Below are 20,737 nucleotides of genomic sequence, written 5' to 3' on the forward strand. Positions count from 1 at the left end.
AGGCTCAGCCTTTGGTCTGTGTTGACAACAGGTAGACACTGGACAAACAATGCTCAAACTATTGTACAATTGCACTCATCTCACATGCTAGTAAAGTAATGCTCAAAATTCTCCAAGCCAGGCTTCTGCAATACATGAACGGTGAACTTCCTGATGTTCAAGCTGGTTTTAGAAAAGGCAGAGGAACCAGAGACCAAATTGCCAACATCTGCTGGATCATGGAAAAAGCAAGAGAGTTCCAGAAAAACATCTATTTCTGCTTTATTGACTATGCCAAAGCCTTTGACTGTGTGGATCACAATAAACTGTGGAAAATTCTTCAAGAGATGGGAATACCAGACCACCTGACCTGCCTCTTGAGAAACCTATATGCAGGTCAGGAAGCAACAGTTAGAACTGGACATGGAACAACAGACTGGTTCCAAATAGGAAAAGGAGTACGACAAGGCTGTATATTGTCCTCCTGCTTATTTAACTTATATGCAGAGTACATCATGAGAAACGCTGGACTGGAAGAAACACAAGCTGGAATCAAGATTGCTGGGAGAAATATCAATAACCTCATAAGGGTGGTGCAGATGACACCACCCTTATGGCAGAAAGTGAAGAGGAACTAAAAAGCCTCTTGATGAAAGTGAAAGTGGAGAGTGAAAAAGTTGGCTTAAAGTTCAACATTCAGAAAACAAAGATCATGGCATCCGGTCCCATCACTTCATGGCAAATAGATGGGGAAACAGTGGAAACAGTGTCAGACTTTATTTTTCTGGGCTCCAAAATCACTGCAGATGGTGACTGCAGCCATGAAATTAAAAGACGCTTACTCCTTGGAAGGAAAGTTATGACTAACCTAGCTAGCATATTAAAAAGCAGACATTACTTTGCCAACAAAGGTCTGTCTAGTCAAGGCTATGGTTTTTCCAGTGGTCATGTATGGATGTGAGAGTTGGACTGTGAAGAAGGCTGAGCGCCAAAGAATTGATGCTTTTGAACTGTGGTGTTGGAGAAGACTCTTGAGAGTCCCTTGGATTGCAAGGAGATCCAACCAGTCCATTCTGAAGGAGATCAGTCCTGGGTGTTCTTTGGAAGGATTGATGCTAAAGCTGAAACTCCAGTACTTTGGCCACCTCATGCGAAGAGTTGACTCATTGGAAAAGACTCTGATGCTGGGAGGGATTGGGGGCAGGAGGAGAAGGGGACAACAGAGGATGAGATGGCTGGATGGCATCACCGACTCAATGGATGTGAGTTTGGGTGAACTCCGGGAGTTGGTGATCAACAGGGAGGCCTGGCGTGCTGCAATTCATGGGGTCGCAGAGTCAGACAAGACTGAGCGACTGAACTGAACTGAACATTCAGGACTGATATCTGTTAGGATGGCAGGGACGCAGGACTGGATAGGACTGTGATAAAATTGCAATACAAGCTCAGTTAATACTGTGACTGAGAGCTGGGATGGCCCTGCAGGGTTGCCTCATTTTGAGGCAAAAGGCCAAGCCCTTGTACCACTGCGGTGACTAGTCAGTAGACACAAGCTGTCTTGAGGGACAGTGTAACCTGGACCTAAGTAGCTCATACATACTGCTGAAGGCTTAAGTTAGCGAAGTAATCTAAAAGAAAGCAATCTAAACTCACCATCAAGATTGTTTACCGTATTGTTAGGTCTCTAGGCAAGCATTCTATTGTCTTAAAAGCAAGTTTTCTGATAGATTCCAAAATTGGTTTAATGCCTGATTTATCAAACTGAGCCCTACTTTTTTAAAAGATAATTTTTATTTGTATATTTTTGGCTGTGCTGGGTTTTTGTTGCTCCGCGGGCTTTTTTCTAGTTGCAGTGAATGGGGGGCTATTCTTTCTTGCGGTGCATGGGCTTCTCATTGGGGTGGCTTCTTTTATTGCAGCGTACAGGCTGTAGGGCACACGGGCTTCAGTAGGTGCAGCTCCCAGTCTCTAGAGCGCAGGTTCAATAGTTGTGGATCTTTGGCTTCGTTGCTTCACTGCCCGTGAGATTTTCCTGTACCAGGAATCGAACCTGTGTCTCCTGCATTTGCAGGCAGATCTTTTACCACTGAACCACCTGGGAAGCCCTGAGCCCTACTTCTTAGTAATATGATTTCAATGGAATAAAATGCCTTCATTCTTGGTCAGAATCCTCTGAGACAGGAGCCTTCAGGGAGAGAATGATGGCCAATGTTGACACCTTTTCCTTATATATGACCCCCTTCGGGTAGTGTTGATATACTCCCTCTGGTGATCTCCTGGTTTTGGAGTGCTACCATCCTTTGCCAAGGTGTGTGGTAATGAGTATGGTGGCTGTCCAGATTTTAGCTACTATGACATCACCACCTGACAGGCATTTGCTTTTTTTTGCTCCACACAACAGAGACTGGTTACTCCCAAGCACGGTTCATTGATGAAAATAATTTCACATTGTGAAATATTGTATTTTGCATGTTAAGTCTCTTCTGATAGCCTCACGGGCATGAATAACTGTCAATCCCAGTAGCTATATTTGTCTGAAGTACTTCAGATTTGAAATGTTTATCAACATCATAAATTGATACAAATTGGGTCATGATTATACACTCCTTAGAGACAGATGGGAAAAACAGGATTAAAAATGAAGAGTGAAAGTTCTTGTCCTGTTTGTAAACTGCTCTTTAGAAATATCCTCATGTCAAGAGAGCTGCATGTGGGAAATTAGTAGCTGGCTCCTGTATGGCCTCTCCTCTTTCCCATAAAATAAGATCATGGGAAAATTTCACAGGAGAGAATCCACAGTTTGAAGAAAATATAGTACCTGCTGAAAGGTCTTCAAATGTTAAGAAACTCAGACTCAAGTTGTTTTGAGGTACAGAGAGGAATGATTGGGTGGATTTTATTGAGAAATTAGGGAAGTAAGTATTTATTTTGCTTTAGAAAAATGACAAAAGTGAATGATATAACTGAGTGTGGAAAATTATTAAACATTGAAAGAAATGTTGGTTTAATTAGCAAATTGTGACATTGATGCATGTTCTAAAATATTTTTTTAAATGCAGCACTTTAAAATGAAGATTATTTTAAACTAAAGTGTTCTGGGAAATTCCCTGGAGGTGTAATGGTTAACTACAAGCTTGGACTACAGGGGCACGAACTCAATCCCTGGTTTGGCAACTAAGATCCTGCATGCCATGGCAGGGCCAAAATTTTTTTTTTTAATTTAAAAATTTAAAAGGTTAAAGTATCTTGGACTAGAATAACTGTATGAAAAGGCAAACACATTTTGTTATAGAAAATCTAATCTGACTTTAAAAAAAAAAATGATACCTGTTTAGGCACAGAATCATAGCAACAATCAGATCCTTAATCTGGGCCTCATTTCTCACTCATAGAAACACTGATCGAGCTCTGTACACAGCACAACAGAGAACATGTCCCTCCAGATGATACTGGACTTACATTTACTGAAAAGGACGGACTGATGATCTTGACAGAAGACTCTTTTTCTCTAGATAGTGTTCATATGAAACGTTCATATGAATGTTTTATGAAAAACGCATGTTCACAGACACTCACATGCAGCCTCCCACAGAGCAACATTTTGCCTGTGTTTTAAAAAAACAGTTTGTTTTTTCTCTCTCACATGATCTTCATCTTCTCCTAGAATCCAAAGCTCTTTCTTTTGGGAGGTTCCCCTGTCTGCATCGCACAGCTCCAAGGAACACCCGTTCAGATTGCAATTTCTGTGGCAGGCGATTTAAATCCCTGCAGGTCTGTGTTTGTTAAGCTCTCATTCACTGTTTTAACTATTTCCTTTTTTCCCCAGCCTTTGCTTGTGACAGAAGATTTAATAGGCAGTACAAGCATAGTGAGAAGCCCTGTGGATTCAAATATTGTGAAGGGTATTGTTTGCTGCCCAGCACCCACTATTCCTTTCCCCTGACAGTATTACACTATTTCCTGTAAGGGACTTCAAACTGCCTTGAAATTCAGCCAGGTGACCTCTTACTCCATGGGAGTGTTATGAGCGAAAGCCTGGAATATTCTCCTCTGTTGGCTTTTCCTGCTTGTGCTTCTGTGACCACCATGAGAAGAACATGCCCCAGGTAGTGTTTTCAGCCTAGGCTCTGAACAGGAGACATGAAACAAAGGGACTGCAGATGACTCTTGGGCTCACAGCCGGAAGCAGACCTTCCACAGCCAACCCACAAAGCCTTAGCTTACAGCAGACCTGAACTTGCTCTTGAGCCCAAAGTCCAGCCCAGCCAGCCCAGCTCGCTTCCCAGGAGGTTCTAGAGGTAAAGAATCTGCCTGCCAGTGCAGGAGATGTAAGAGACATGGGTTCCATCCCTGGGTTGGGAAGATCCCCTGGAGGAGGGCATGGCAACCCACTCCAGTATTCTTACTTGGAGAATCCCATGGACAGAGGAGCCTGACAGGCTATAGTCCATGGGGTCACAAAGAGTTGGACACGACTGAGCATGAGAAAAAATGTTTGAAATCAATGAATTTGGAGTGGGTTGTACAGCATTAGTGTGTCAATGACCAAGACAGAGGGAACTGCGATGCGTCATGAGAGACATGATGGGAACTAGAACCAGGGTGGCAGCAACAGAAGTGGTTAGATGCCGGGTAATTTTAGCCATAGAGTCTACAGATTTTGCTGACAGATTGTAAACGAGGACTCCTGTGCCACACCTAAAACCTGATGCAGCCATAAATAAGTAAATAATATACTAAAAAAGAAAAAAAAATAAAGCCAAGACTGGACAGGATCCACAAGTAAGTGTGATCACTTGAAAAGAGGTCCAAGGACTAAGGCTGGGGGCATTTTGTATTTGGTGGCTGAGGTGTTGACGAATTAGCAGCAGAGAAGATTGAAAAGGAGCAGCCAGAGAGATAAGAAGAAAATCAAACACATGCTAATAAAGTTAATTCATATGCCTTGTCCTAACACCGCCACCATTTTTCTTTTCCTCCTTCACCCAAAATATTACCATCCCTAGATGTGTCTGTGTATGTGTGTGTGTGTGTCTGCGTGCACACTGACTACATGGAAGACACAGTTTTAATCACTTCCCAGGTATAATAGAATTATTGAAAAAGTTAACTGGCATCTTATTTTGCCCTGTTATATATTCACTAGGGAAAAAGTCTTTGTCTCTTACATCAGGCAGAACATTATCTTAGTCTGCTGGTAGATGGCAACAGCACTAATTAAAAGATAAAACTCCATTTTCTCTCCGTTTTATTCTGGGAAGGGAACTGCAAGTTTTGGCCTAAGGCATGAACCCTGCAGTCTTTTTGATATTCAAGGGTGGGGAAGCCTCAAAAAAGGAAAACTAAACTTTCTGAAAATAAGGCCCTGAGAGCCTGAGTGGTTCACTGAAAAATAAAAGGCATGGGCTCCTGAGTTTGTGAAACATGTATTATCATTTACAATTTAAAGAAACTTGGGAAATTTTAGCTAAAGAACAGAGCATCTATGACGTTATGATAGGTTTTGTTTTTTTTTGCAAATATTATACATTAGTTCTGTGCAGTTCTGGAAAGCAAGACAAAAGAAAAAACAAACAAACAAAAAAAACCTGCCAGCTGCACGAGTGTAAGAGCAGATGTTTACTACTAAGTCCCGGCCCATGAATTGTGCTCAATACATTTTTTCAATAAAAGATTGTCTGCATGCATGACAAATGAAAACCAGTGAGTGAAACTTCCAGGGAGACAGGTTTTTGACTCAGTTTATCTTTCTAATAAATTTGAGTTACTCAAAAATTAAATGGACTATTCTAGAAAGGCAGTGAAATTGTCTACTACTGGGAGTGAAACAAGAGACAAAGGACTATTTTTCAGGGATGTGATAGAGAATATTTATTCATTAGATAATGGTTAGGCCAGACACTCTAAATCCAGCTTTGGAACTCTAAATCCAAGGGCCTCTAGACACACACTCGGGAGAAGTATAAACAAGACTCATGATATCAGAGAAATCTTCAAGAGGCATGTGTTCAATGGCATGTTTATTAAACAAATGCTCACGACAGATTTTTCACAACAGCAACAAATGTTATTTCATGACATCAAATATCACTTACTAAGAAAAAAAGACAATCACAACAAGGTTGATGGATTTGGATTTTTTTCTTGTTTTCTGTGGGGGTAAAGCCAGTCTCCTCACTCGTTTTCCTCTGTTTTCTCTTCTTCAAGATCACTCGATTTCATTTTCTTTACCTCCTCTCTGGCTAAGTGTCCCCGGAAGGCTGCCTGGATTTTGAGAGCAGCATTCTCTTCCATGTCCTTGTCTTCTTCAGGAGATTCCTTCCCGGAAAGGAGAACAAGTAAGAGACTTTTAAACATCCCCCATATTTTGATGCCATAAAAATAAATGCCTAAATTTAATCGATTTAGGGATGTAACCGTTGAGATGGGTTGCTTCCTGAGGGGATTTTACATACATACCACCACGTTGGATATGCACCAAATGCTGTCCCTGTTGTTTAGTCACTAAGTCATGTCCGACTCTTTGCGACCCCAGGGACTATATAGCCCTCCAGGCTCCTCTGTCCATGGGATTTCCTAGGCAAGAATACTGGCGTGGGTTGCCACTTCCTTCTCCAGGGGATCTTCCCAACTTAGGGACTGAACCCTTGTCTCCTGCACTGGCAGGCAGATTCTTTACTGCTGAGCCGCCAGGGAAGCCCACAGGGGTACCAAATAGTGAACGCCAAAATAGTAGGCATTTTGTTTTGTCAATTTTTGATGTGTCTCTGCAATAAAAGATTGCTGTCAATTTCTTCCCTCCTGAAATAGCTCCTATTTAACAGCTTCTTATTTAACATTTTTTGGTGGGGGAAATAACTCAGAATCCTTGAAACAGGGTAAAAATGCCAAGAATAGTAAGTGTGCTGTTCAAAAGAATGGTGATTACACAAAATGGATTAAAGTAAATTCTCAATGATTAGCTAATCAGAACCATATATTTAAAATGAAATGCCACAGAGGAATCTATTTAATGTGACAAAATCAGTTTTAACATGATTAGTTGAATTTTTACATATAGTTTCCTTCTTTAAAAAAAACAGGTATAATTTACAGATAGTGAAATGCACACATCTTGGGTGTACAGGTCAATAGACATACAGCTTTTAATATATTTTTTAAATTTTAAAAGTGATACATATACATTTAAAAACTTAAGTACAGTGGTAGTGAAGGTTTTCTCTGTCTTACAAAGTTCTACACCTAAGAGATAACTGTTATTATAGGTGAAGTAAATATAACCTTATAAAATTTCTCTATATATCAAATGTAATCTTATGGGTATATATTTGCCTTTTTATTTAAAGAAATGAGATCATGCTAATCACAATGTTCTACAACTACTTTTTCCATGTGACAATGAATCTTGCCTCTCTTTTTCTATGTTATTCACTACATAATTCTGCCCACTTTTTAATGGCACCATTGTATTCCATTGCATTGATGTACTTTGATTAATTTACTCATTTTCCTATTAATGGATCTTTGGGCTAATTTAAACCCCTTCTCCCCTGATGACAAACAGGCAAATTCAGCTCTTGAAATTTATTAAAATGCAAACAGATTGGTATAAAATTCTCTGAGATGATACCCTAACATGGGCAAAAGAATTATGCTGAAGTCAGAAATCAATGGGACCAAAATTCAAAGTCAAAAAATCTCTGTAAGAGCATCTAATTAGAGATGTAAGGAAAGGATACTCCCTCCCTTATTTCCTGACCTCCCAGTGTATCTTGTGCTCATGTTAAGCAGATGGAGTTGCACTGAAATGAATTATAAAGGTTATAAGGAAAACTCTCACCCCACTGGGGAGGGGGATGCCCATTTTGGGGGTCAATTATTGGGTAATTAACTGGGACATTAATATATTAAAAGAAATTCAGAAGTCTGGCCTTTAACACTGTAGACAGTGAGTTCTTCTCACTAGGCTTGGTCCTCTTGGATCTGGACAATGAAGCATATAGACAGTGATATGTTTATAGTAAATGTTTAACTGGCTCTTCAGAAAAAAACAGTCATCATCTGTAGTATTTATGATGATCTTAATACTCCCACTATAGCTGATTTCAAATATCAAAGTGATAATTTGGAGTGGTGTAGATATGTGCACAACTGTCTCTTAAGAGCTAGCTTTAGCACATTATTGAATATAAGCATTTTGAAGGTGGACAGAGCCTAACCCACCATTGCTTGGATGTAGGCCATCAGGCAGAATTTTGTAGAGTGAAATTCATGGAAGATGAGTAGGACTCACTGAGTGAAGCCATTTAATTTGACTGTAATAAGTAATTCCCCATGAGAACAATTTCCCCATAACAAATTTCCTTTGTTATGTGTGAACCTTTGCCACTGTGTAGTGGGAACAGCCTTGATTAGTGAAAAGTTCCCCGAGTGGAAGAGGAATCTGAAAGATCAAGGCTGAGACTGTGAATTGGGTCTGTTTGTCTCCTTGGGGAGATTTTTCCCATGATAATCTTGGAAAATAAGATTTTCTTTATAAGGGGAAGAATAGTTTTCTTTATAAGAGGCAGGGCTAAAAATGATCCAGCAGTTAGTACATCACTGTTGCTAGTTATCTAGAAAGCAAAATCATTATTTTCAGTTCAGTTCAGTTCAGTCACTCAGTCATGTCCGACTCTTCGACCCCATGAATTGCAGCACCCCAGGCCTCCCTGTCCATCACCAACTCCTGGAGTCCACCCAAACCCATGTCCATTGTGTCGGTGATGCCATCCACCATCTCATCCTCTGTTGTCCCATTCTCCTCCTGCCCTCAATCTTTCCCAGCATCAGGGTCTTTTCAAATGAGTCAGCTCTCTGCATCAGGTGGCCAAAGTATTGGAGTTTCAGCTTCAACATCAGTCCTTCCAATGAACACCCAGAACTGATCTCATTTAGGATGGACTGGTTGGATCTACTTGCAGTCCAAGGGACTCTCAAGAGTCTTCTCCAACACCACACTTCAAAAGCATCAATTCTTCGGCGCTCAGCTTTCTTCGCAGTCCAACTCTCACATCCATACATGACCACTGGAAAAACCATAGCCTTGACTAGATGGATCTTTGTTGACAAAGTAATGTCTCTGCTTTTTAATATGCTGTCTAGGTTGGTCATAAATTTCCTTTCAAGGAGCAAGCGTCTTTTAATTTCATGGCTGCAATCACCATCTGCAGTGATTTTGGAGCCCAGAAAAATAGTCTGCCACTGTTTCCACTGTCTCCCCATCTATTTGCCATTAAGTGATTGGACCAGATGCCATGATCTTCGTTTTCTGAATGTTGAGCTTTAAGCCAACTTTTTCACTCCTCTTTCACTTTCATCAAGAGTCTCTTTAGTTCTTCTTCACTTTCTGCCATAAGGGTGGTGTCATCTGCATATCTGAGGTTATTGATATTTCTCCCGGGAATCTTGATTCCAGCTTCTGCTTCATCCAGCCAGTGTTTCTCATGATGTACTCTGCATATAAGTTAAATAAGCAGGGTGACAATATATAGCCTTGATGTACTCCTTTTCCTATTTGGAACCAGCCTGTTGTTCCATGTCCAGTTCTAACTGTTGCTTCCTGACCTGCATACAGGTTTCTCATTATTTTAGCAATATGGATAAGAGACTGGATTAATATTTGAAGTATAATTTTAAATTGAGTGAAGTCATTTTTTTTTTGTAGGAACCCAACAGTACATGGAAAATATAACTTACTAAGGCTGTCTTCTCTTTCACAGATGTCTGAGAATTTTCTTTTCCAGTCTCATGTTTTTCAGGCGATTCTTGCTCCTGGAGAGAGGGGAGAGGTCCAAATAGGTAATGTTTCCAAAACAATAAAGTCTTGGATCAAACTCTTTAAAGGTGATTAAAGATTAAATTATTGATAAGTACTAGAAATTAAATACATATTTTTAAACAAGGAAAGCTGGTTGGATAAAAAAAGAAAACTCTCAAGGGAATAGCATAAACAAATATTAAAGACCAAGGAACTGGTTAAAAAAAGTTTGACCTGATTTTGGAATGTGTGTAATATTGTTTTATATTAAAAACAAGCAATTGTCTTATACTAAAACTTCATATGATGCTGTAATGAACCTTGAACAAAGAATAAAAAAGAGATGCCAATAGTTCCTCAAATAGGAATGAAATAAATCCTATTTTGTTCCATAATGTGAAGCCAAGTAGACTTTTTAATGAAGTTTGTAAATTAAAAACTAAGTCAAAGAAGTAAGTTTTGCTGTGGGGAAGGATTTAAATAGAAAAAAAGGAAACCAGTTCTATCTTGACATGGTTACCGAAATCTTCCTCCAGAAGAGCAGCATTGTTAATTCACAACCTATGGGAAGAGCTTCTTTAATTCATAAAACATAAATTTAAGGACTTATAAGCTAATCAAATAAAGCCTTTAGAATTCAAAAGAGAAGAAAAAATACTCTAAAATTGCTATGTGACTTAAGATTAAAAATTTTTCAACATTATTTCTTTGCTTTCAATAAAACAGGAACACAGAAAATCAAGTTAGATGGAAAAAAAAAGAACACCTCTATGTCTGGCAGGCACAAATGGATGGAACTTCACTTTTGAACTCACAGAATAAGTCTCAGTGGGATTTGCCCAGAAAATCCCCCAAGTCTACTCTGTAGCATTATCAAAATTTGACCTTTGCTTACTAATTCTAGTACCTGATGATGCTTCATGGCTAATGTATTATCACAGTTGCCTAAAGTAGTGTTTCTCAGACTACATCCAGATTCTGGCGTATCTACAAGTTACTTTGTGGGTCTTGTTAAAATTTAACTTCTGATTTGGTAGACCTGGGGTAGAGCCTGAGATTGAATTTCCACCAAGTTCCAAGTTGGAGCCAAAGACGCTGGATCACACATGGCCTTTCTCAACCAGTGTTTCTCACTGGAGTCACAGAACATAGAATGCTTTAAGTGATTATTTTCTCAATTTTCCCAAGGATGGTACATAAACATAATCAGTCTAGATACAAAGGAGAGACATTGATTCCTGACATGCAATGGATGCCTTAGGCTTAGGGCTTAATTATTTCGAGGAGCCTCGGTTGAGAAAGACTGGTTCTGAGAATGCTACTGAGAAGAAGACGGGTTCAGACTGAATAGATTGGTTTAATAGAGAAGGCTCTAGATCATCTTGAATTCTAATCAGTCTTTTGTAAGATATCAACAATAATGAATAATTGTTTTATTTTATGTGTTTTGTTTTATTTTATTTTATGAAATAGCATTCATTAATTCAACCACTGTTTATTGCACATCTGCTATTGATAAGCACTGTGATAATAACATTTGCACAATAACTGAAAGTAATCATTCTATCTCTTTCAAGTAACATTTTTCCTGTTGATCATCTGTAAATTTAAGCTAAGTATGGTACATGATTCAGATACCTTAGAAAAGAATTTATTTCCAGAAAGAATAGCACAATTAAAAAGATTTCATAAGATATTTGTAATGCCTTTCACAATATTCATGATTATGGGCAATCCCAAGGATCTCTGTATTGGAGACAGAGAGAAGTATTAATCAAATCCAAAAGCTTATTGGGACCATACCTTGAATGCATGGTTGTTATAGAAGCGGTCATCAACCTTAGCCCCCCATTCTGCTGGATCAAAGCTGGTTTCTAAATAACAAAAATATAAGTCCAGACTTACTTTGAAGTTCATTAAAGTAAATGCCGACTAGTAACATAAAATGCTTTCTTTTTGAAATTATAGGTCCTTTATTTACCCTTGAAAATTTTATTGACATTGTACAGAGCCTAGTGCTGTGGATATAACCAGTGATGATGATGAATTAAACACCAGATGAACCCTTGAGGATGTTTAGAAAGGCAGTTAAAAAACCTACTTGATGCTTTCATAGAAGTTATAATAAAATGGGAGTGGTAGAGAACAAATGGCAATACTTAAATATCAGTATAGAAATGTATTACTATATACTTATAGAAACTTATTATGTATTAGTAAACATAAGGAAAATGTATAAAAATAAATGGTGAATAGTGAGGAAATTTGGAAAAATGAAAGAGGGGAGAAGTTTTTTCTTAAAAAAAAAGTAGGCATATTATGTAGTCAGGTAGACAGAAATATTTATATTTAAATAGAATTTTTCTTTAACTTTTCATTATGAAGTATTTCAGACTTAGAAAGTAGAGAGAATAACAAATTTCCAAGTGCACATTACTCAGATTCAATAATTACAAGCTCATGATTGATCTTATTTTATTTGTAACTTCATTCATTTTCCTGCCCTTTCTTCTGATTATTTTCAAGCCAACCCCAAGCATCTTATGATTTCATCTATAAATACTTGCATCAGCATGCATCTCTGAGATATAAAGCCATAATGCCATTATCATAATAACATAATAGCAATAATTCCTTAATACCATCAAATATCCAAATTCCTCCCATTATCTAGTATTGCTTGTGCTCAGCTGCTCAGTCGTGTCCCACTCTTTGCAACCCCACTGACTGTAGCCCGTCAGGCTCCTCTGTCCAGGGAATTTTCCAGCCAAAGCTACTGTAGTAGGTTGCCACTTCCTACTCTAGGGGATCTTCCCAACCCAGGGATCAAACCCATATCTCTTGCATCTTCTACTGAGCGACCTAGGAAGCTCCATTATCTAGTGTATTTTTATTTATTTATTTTTACTGTTGATCTGTTCAAATCAGGACCCAAACACACAACCTTTTGCAGTGTCTTTTAAATCCCTTTTAATTGAAACTTCCCTATCTCCCACCCCATATTTTTTCCTTGCCATTTATTTATTGAGGAAATTAAGTCATTTTTCCTTTGGAGTTTTCCACAGTTTGGATATTTCTAATTCCATTCCCATTACGATTTTTTAACAAGTTCCTCTGCCTTTGAACTTCCTGTATATTTCCAGTTAGATCTACAGGCTTGATCTGATTCAGGTTTGATTTTTTTTTTCCCAAGAATACTTTATAGGTAGCATGGTATAATTCTGTTAGGAAATATATATCTGGTTGTTTCTCTTTTTCACAGTTTTTATGGGCCCATTGATGACTCGCTTAGATAATTTCTTTAAGGATTGCAAAATGGCAGTGTTCTAATTTGATTATTACTTCTCTATTTCTGGAGTATGCAAGAAAAAATACTTTACCTATTTGGTTACTCTGAAATACAGTTCTTACAGTAAAGGCAGGTTAGAGGTTTGACTATTTACCAATTTTTAGATTAATAAGTAAGTTCCTTAGGATCCTCTCAAGGAGTTTTTTGTTGTTGTTTGTTTTGCTTTCCAGTAAATAATTATGAACTAATTAACAGTTAAGAAATGGAATGAATTTCAGTCCCCTGCATTTATTCATCTTGCTGCTGTTGCTAAGTCCCTTCAGTCGTGTCCGACTGTGTGCGACCCCATAGACGGCAGCCCACCAGGCTCCCCCGTCCCTGGGATTCTCCAGGCAAGAACACTGGAGTGGGTTGCCATTTCCTTCTCCAATGCATGAAAGTAAAAAGTGAAAGTGAAGTCGCTCAGTCGTGTCCGACTCCTAGCGACCCCATGGACTGCAGCCTACCAGGCTCTTCTGTCCATGGGATTTTCCAGGCAAGAGCACTGGAGTGGGGTGCCATTGCCTTCTCCTTATTCATCTTACTAATGTTCTAATTGTCCCAAATTGGCCAGTATGAGCTTATTCAGGTGTTCAGATGTTCCTGAGTCCTATGGAAACAACTCTAATAATCTTTGATAGCTTTCTTACTTTCCAGTACAACAAGGTGATGAGGCTAATCTTGCATACTTTCTGGTCAGTTCACGGGATTGGTTGGTTCTCCAGGAAGAAAAATTGTAGTTAGAAGCCACAGTCTAGGGACGAAGGGCTCACTGATACTGGGCTGGTCATTGTTTTGAGACCTTTAAAAAAGTATATAGAGCTAGAAAATAATATTGTCTTTTTTTTAAAGAGAAAATACACCATGAAGTCACACTGACACTTTTCAATTCAAATTTAGAATTATGGGAGTTTATTAACTTCTTTCATTTTTATATTTGTATGTACTTTTTCTTACATTAAAAATCCTATTCCTAATACCAATAGGATAGTTAATTATTTGCTATGTCCTACAATGTATAAAAACTTTGAAATAACTACACTGTAATATTATTAACAGTGATAAATGAAAACAATTTAATATATTTTTTTAAACATCATTTTGTTTTTAGGCTATATCCATCAGGAATGCACAAAGCACTGTGTTATAAAGTAACATGAAATAATTCTTTTTTCTGTGGTCATGTTACCCATTTAATACTAGTTAGGTCCATTTATTTCATTTTACTTCTAAATTTAGAAATTGCTGAACAATTTTAATTCTATTTTTATAACTATGTTAAACATACATGATTTGATTTAAGATACAGTCAGAGAAGTCTAGCTTCTATGCTATTCCCTCCACTCTTCCTTCTCCTGGTTGGGGTAAAAAATAATTTTTAGAAAGATTTATTCTCCATTTAAAAATATAAGTGAACAGTTATGTATTCATATCAATACCTCTGTTAGATAATTGGTACATACTAAACATATTTTCTTCTATCTTACTTTTTTCACTTAATATGCCCTGAAGATCACTCTATAGCATCATAGAGATCTTCCTCATTTCATTTTTGCTTGTTTTTTTATAGCTGCACGTTTATCAGTAGTGTAGACTTACTCAAATTTATTTTAAAAAATCCCCGATGATGAATATTTGGGTTGCTTCCTCAAGTAACAATACAATGAAAAGTGAATAAAATACAGGTCAAATGTAAAAATAGATGTAATTTGGTAGATATTGCTAAGTCCCCTCCTTGGGATTGTTATCATTTTGCATCTCCTCCAGCAATGTATATGAGTGCTTATTTTCTCTCTAGTGTTGCCTACAATAAATTGGCACACTTTTGGCTTTTTGTCAACTTGATGAGTGGAGTCCTGTTGGTGGGTGGTGGAACTTCATTCTAGTTTTGGTTTGGGCTTCTGTTATTCTGTTATCATGGGTTACTTTGAATACATTTTCATATGTTGAGGGTGAGTCATTTACACTTGTTTTTGTGCAAATTGTCTGCTCGTATCACTTGCCCATTTTTATTATAAGGTTGTTGTTTTCTTCTCATGATTTTGACATGCTTTTTATTCACTACATTTATTAACCCACTGTAATAGAACTTGCAAACATCTTTTTTCTGTCATTTGTAGTTTTCTTTTCCATGTGGTGATTTTTGTGAAAGTAAAAATCTATTTCTATGTTGCCAATTTTGTCAATATTTTCTTTAACTGCTTTTGGATTTTTAAAGTATAGTAACTTAGTTAGCAAAAATTTTTCCTCTTTTATGTTACAGAGAAATTCAGCCATGCTTTCTTTCAGTATTTGTATGGTTTCATTTTTAAAAATATTTAAATCTCTGATCAATTTGAAACTTTGTCCTGGCATATGATATAAGAAATAGATTCAATTTAATCTTTTAACATCTTTATCTCAAGATCATTTGATAAAAGCCCACCTTTTCCCTAGAGGTTTGATACCACTTAATGTCACATACTAAAACATTTCCTGTCACAAAAAAATCTTCAAGATTAAGATGAGTTATTACCTATGAGTAATGCTGGCAAGGGAATTCTTGCACTCTGTGAGAGACTAGGCTAGAGGACTCTTTTCTGTCTTTTTGGAAAGGCTAACTTCTGATCCTTGTATCACCTTGTTTATATGAGTGGAAACGGGTGTGGCACTTATATTTTTCAAAGTAGTTTTACCCATTTTTTATTAGTTAGAAAGTTTGTATTCTGAGACCATTAATCTGAATCACCAGTTACTTTAATTATCATGATCTGGCGACAAATGACTCACATGGTTTTGTAATGGGATGTTTCTGAGGTCTAAAATCAAATAAACAAAGACTTTTTAGTCATGAGTTTGTAAAATTAATGTTATAATAAGAAAATTAATGTTCATTGCAGTTTACCTCTTACTCTCAAGGATTTCTCTTAATTGTTTTTTTAGTGGCATTTAAGTTTCAGATTGGGTAACAAATATTTACACTGACCGGAAATGGAAAAGACCAGCAATTCCGAAAATTGGCAGAGATTCTGAGCTTGGTTAAGGTAGAGCAAAGAGGAGAAGGAGGTGGAGCTATGTAGTGTGTATGGGTTGTTTCAGTTCAAGCCTCAGGTAGGTTTCCTCCCTCTGTAAAATGATTAAAATGGAATGTTTATTTGCTTGTGACTATTTGTTTCTTGTTGTTGTTTAGTCACTAAGCTGTGTCTCTCTGCGACCCCATGAACTGTAGCCTGCCAGACCCCTCTGTCCAAAGGATTTCCCAGGCAATAATACTGGAGTGGGAGCCATTTCCTTCTCCAGGTGATCTTCCTGATGCAGGAACCAGCGTCTCCTGCATAAGCAGGAGGATTCTTTGCCTTTGAGCCACACCAGGGGCACCTTTACTACTCTGTTGGAATACTATTATCAAAAGTAATGACAACAGCTTAAACAAAATGGTTGTTCTAGTCAGCATTTTTAATAGAAACTTAATAGTTGAGAATTTGGAAATTTTATTTATGGAAGTGAAGAAACTCTGCTTTGGCTCTCAGCCAAAGAGTTAGCATGAATCTTAGTCTTTGGACAGTATGGGACCTTGGAAATATAGAAAAAGAATACAAATTACTTTCCCAAGCTGGAAGTTCACTTTTCAAAGCAGTTTTTCTCTGTACTTTTATTGAGGAACAGTTTCATACACCCCTGCGAATACCAACTTATTTAATGTAAGGAGTATAACATTTTTTTTTACAGCACTAGAAATACAAAGCAGGTCTGGGTGATAAACTGGTAACCTTCAATAATGTGAAATAATGTGATTCAAGGCACCCGTGTGTGTTCTAAGCCACTCCAGTCGTGTCAGACTCTTTGCGACCCCATGGACTGTAGCCTGCCAGGTTCCTCTGTCCATGCGATACTACTAGAGTGGGTTGCCATGCCCTCTTCCAGGGGATCTTCCCAACTCAGGGATCGAACCCGTGTCTTTTAACTCTCCTGTATTACTGTATAAAGTTGGGTACTTTACCACTAGTGCCACCTGGGAAGCCCCCAAAGGCTGTTTCAAATAACAAGAACTCTTAGTTGAAAGCTCCCTGCCTCATAAAGGATTTCTGTGGAATGACGCTGGTCTTAAACAAGTCTCACCATAATCAAACGTTTAGTCTCTCTCTTTTTTTTAAAGCCTATTTTTATAAAGCTTACTTTCTCTTTTCTCTAGAAGATTCTCAAAATATGCTGCGGCAAAAGCTGGTATATTGTCCGGCTGCTCCCTCAGAATCTCGCGTGTGAGCCCTTCAAGAAGATTTCCAAATCCTTGTGGAATTCGGTACTGGGTGTTGGAAAATGGAATCGACATCTCCTTGGGAGGAACTGTCTACTGTACCTAGAGATGCATGAAAGAGTTCTGTCTTTAAATTTGTCTCATTTCACTCAGATAATCACAACTAAGACCACAAATTATTTCTGAGACCCCAAATTTCTGGACTTCAATCCTTTCCCCCCCAGTACAATCCAAGTCCGTCAATTTCTTCCAAAGAGTTTTGAAATTTTCATTAGAACATTAAAAATATTTAATAGGTGAAATCATTTTTAAAAAATTACAAAAATCACAGATTTTCACTATGATACTAAGTACTTTCTCCTCTCTCCCTTTAAAAGAGTAATTTTTCCTATCCCACAGTAATTTAGAGAATGATTGCTAAAAATTCATCTTAAATTGCTGGAAAAAACCCTGTTTAAGGTCTTAAAAAAAAAAAAAGTAAGTCATTGAAACTACTCTAGCTTGTCGAATGAATATGTTTCGGACTTAAGTAAGTCGTTCCCCTGGCTTCCACTTCTGAAGTAAGACCTAGGGTGCCTCGTCGAAGCATCTCTGTATTTGTGGAAGAGGCAGTGGGGCGAGAGAGCTGGGGGCAAGGTCACGACATAGCAATTCCAGCCTCAAAAGGTTTGGGATTCTTACTTTTTTGTTTGTTTGTTTTGTTTTCTCTCTTAGCATACAAGGGCCAAGATAAGGATAGATGCTAAGCAGCGGGTTGGGCTACTGAGTCTGCAAACAACTCTCAGGGACCTGGCGTGTTTGTGACAGCGTCACTGCCGAATAAGCCCGGAAGTCGTGGTAGGGGTCTCGGTGGGGGTCTAGAAAGCTTAATGAGGCCGAATCTGTGGACTTTCTTCTCCTTCTTCTTTTTTTTTTTTTTTTTGACGGAACAGGAGGTGAAGCATTGAATCATTGGTTGTGAGAGGAAGAAACCCTGGACCGATACGGGGAGTGGAGGGCGGTCGGAGAGGGACCACAGGTCTACTGGGGGGCGGGTCGTCGAGGATCTGGGATTTCAGACTCGCAGAATGGACTACTGGGTTCCCAGCCTGTCCTCGGCTTCCCAGATTGCGGGAGAGGATCCTGAGACGAAGGGAAAAGGCGAGGTCTCTATTTCGAAGAGGAAATGGGGTAAACCGCCTCACCTCTTCGTTCTCTTAGAGCTGGAGTCGATGGTTCCGGTTGTTTTTTCTCGTTGCCGGGAAACCGTTTCCTCCTTCGTCCCCGTTCCCTCATTCCACTACGGTGGCCGAAGAGAGGCACGGGCCCCCGGCGGCCGCGGACGGCTTCGCGGACTTCTGGCCTGGGAAGGGCGGAGTCAGACCTTTTCCGCCCCGCCCCTCGGCCCCGCCCTCGCTGGCGTCCATGCCTCGAGGCCTGCGCGGCGGGAACGGCTTCTTGCCAACATGATTGCGTCGGAATTTGTCTTGGGTCTGGTGCTACGGTTATTCCTGCAGGCCCACGTAAGTGCAGGTGAGGCGGCCGCGCTCGGCCCGACCCCTGCCCATCCGTCGGCCTGCGAGGACTCCGAGATTCCGCGTCCTCCGCAGGACCGCCCCCGGCGCCTGCTTCTCTAGGTCGGGAAAGGATCCCCGGGCAGGAACCGGGTTCTACGGCCCAGGCCTAGGTTGCAGGTGTCTGCTGGGCCGGAACCCCGGCCCGTCTGCTTCCTCCACTCCCTTCCACCGCCCTTATGACGCCTCGCGTGGGGCAGCGAGAGCGTTCGGTTTATCTCAGGAGGGGAGGCCTAGGTGTGCCCAGACCGATGCTCTCAGGGTCTTTAAAGAACTGCGGGGGAACTCGAAGGGGAGGGGGAGAAGCTAGTTAGATAATATTTGGAAACGGGTGACTGAGTCATCCAAAACATTTCAGTGCTGCCCCCTCAGTGGTACCGTTGGGGAAGGTTTGCCCCGGGCTGGATTCCTTGGGGGAATTAACTTTTACTAGTTTAAGTGGTGATGATGGCTAAGACAGACAACCCCCTCACCAGCTCGGAGTATTTAAGACTCAGCTTTGATTCCTGCTCGCGGGCATTGATAGTGGGATAATAGCCGTTTTTTGGGGGTAGGAGGATGACTCATTTTGACTATTGTCCTGGTCATATCGTGTCGTTTGACCCCGGGCTGGACGCTGGGTCACAGAAAGAAAGTTTAAGTGGGAGAACAGACTGCGTGCAGTAAAGGCACTCTTGCTCTGTGTATGAATCCGCAAAGTACATAGATGAAGACAAACTGCAGCTCATAAGTGGTTTTCGGGGCTTAACAAAGGCATAAACGAGCACTCTGTATCGTTTCCTGATTCATCCCACACAGTGACCTTTGAGTCCAGTATATGAAGTGGGGAGAAGGGAAAGAGGGCCATTATTAGTTTTTATGTTAAAGGCTGTTAACTTTAACATCAGTATTTTATTTATCTTTGCCTTTGGGTCATATTGTTACATAACCTTAATTAACAATGTCTTTATTTTTTTATTCATTGATGCTCTAGATTTTCTTTCCTTGGTATTTGGTTGCATATCCGAACTTCTTCAAATCATTCCCTCTCTTCCCATGTTTATAATGTAATATTTGAAATGTACATGAATATATGTAGCAGTGAAGCAATAAAATGAACACCCAAGGGTTTTACACACAATTTAAGAGGTAGACTGTTGCAGTGTTATTGAGACTCCAAGAATATTCCTCCCCAAGGGAGCTACTAGTTCTTCACCAGAAGTAACCACTGCCCTCATGTTGTCAGTCTACTTTTAATGACTACTTTTAACATCCCAGAACACTAATTCCTGTTTTTCTACTCTGACACCAAAATGAAGAAAAAATTGAAGACCTAAAACAAAAAAATTCAAATGTTAAATGTCTTGTAGTTGACAAAAACAATGACCAGTCCCACCACCTTTCTCGTTCTGTTTTGTCCATTGTTCCATTCCTTGGTAATGTACCACTGTCTACTGTTGTCAGCTTGGAATGTGAGCTTTATAACGACAAGGAATGTGACTTTTCTTTGCTTTACTACCAGTATCTAACTGTGGCAGAGTAGTGATTGCAGTTATCTTGGAATCAGGTGGCTTGAGTTCTTGTCCTGTCCTGAACTACCTGTGTGATTTGGGGCCAAAGAAGTTTAACATCTGTCATGTGTCTAGTTCTCTGCCTGCCACAGTTAAGCTCCCCAGTAGAATGTAAGCTTCCTGCTGGCAAGGAATTTTGTCTGCCTCCCTCTCGCCCCCAACTTCTTTCCCTGTTGTATCCTCAGTGCTTAAAATTGTGCCTGGCACATAGTGCATGCTAAGTCACTTCAGTCGTGTTTGACTCTTTGCAACTCCATGGACTGTAGCCCGCCAGGCTCCTCTGTCCATGGGATT

General features: G+C 39.4%; 2 protein-coding genes across 5 annotated transcripts in view; one reads left to right on the forward strand and one right to left on the reverse strand.

Annotated features, from left to right (window-relative positions):
* Positions 1 to 5,982: 5,982 nt before the first annotated feature.
* Positions 5,983 to 18,659, reverse strand: SPA17 (sperm autoantigenic protein 17). Its single transcript, XM_055581283.1, has 5 exons — positions 18,525 to 18,659; positions 17,262 to 17,442; positions 11,582 to 11,652; positions 9,718 to 9,792; positions 5,983 to 6,297 (listed from the first exon to the last, which is right to left on the reverse strand). The coding sequence occupies exons 2-5, from the start codon at positions 17,413 to 17,415 to the stop codon at positions 6,154 to 6,156; spliced, it is 444 nt and encodes a 147-aa protein (XP_055437258.1). The 5' UTR covers positions 17,416 to 17,442; positions 18,525 to 18,659; the 3' UTR covers positions 5,983 to 6,153.
* The window catches only part of SIAE (sialic acid acetylesterase), a 37,717-nt gene continuing 35,508 nt past the window's right edge, over positions 18,529 to 20,737 (forward strand). For 3 of the 4 annotated variants that reach the window (XM_055581276.1, XM_055581277.1, XM_055581278.1), the window contains exon 1: positions 18,529 to 18,852. In XM_055581276.1, coding sequence (XP_055437251.1) covers positions 18,552 to 18,852 — 301 coding nt within the window. In that variant the 5' untranslated portion in view covers positions 18,529 to 18,551. The remainder of the gene's footprint in view (positions 18,853 to 20,737) is intronic. The other variant, XM_055581279.1, reaches the window with a different exon arrangement.

The sequence above is a fragment of the Bubalus kerabau genome, chromosome 5 (genome assembly GCF_029407905.1).
Source record: "Bubalus kerabau isolate K-KA32 ecotype Philippines breed swamp buffalo chromosome 5, PCC_UOA_SB_1v2, whole genome shotgun sequence".
NCBI lineage: Eukaryota > Metazoa > Chordata > Mammalia > Artiodactyla > Bovidae > Bubalus > Bubalus kerabau.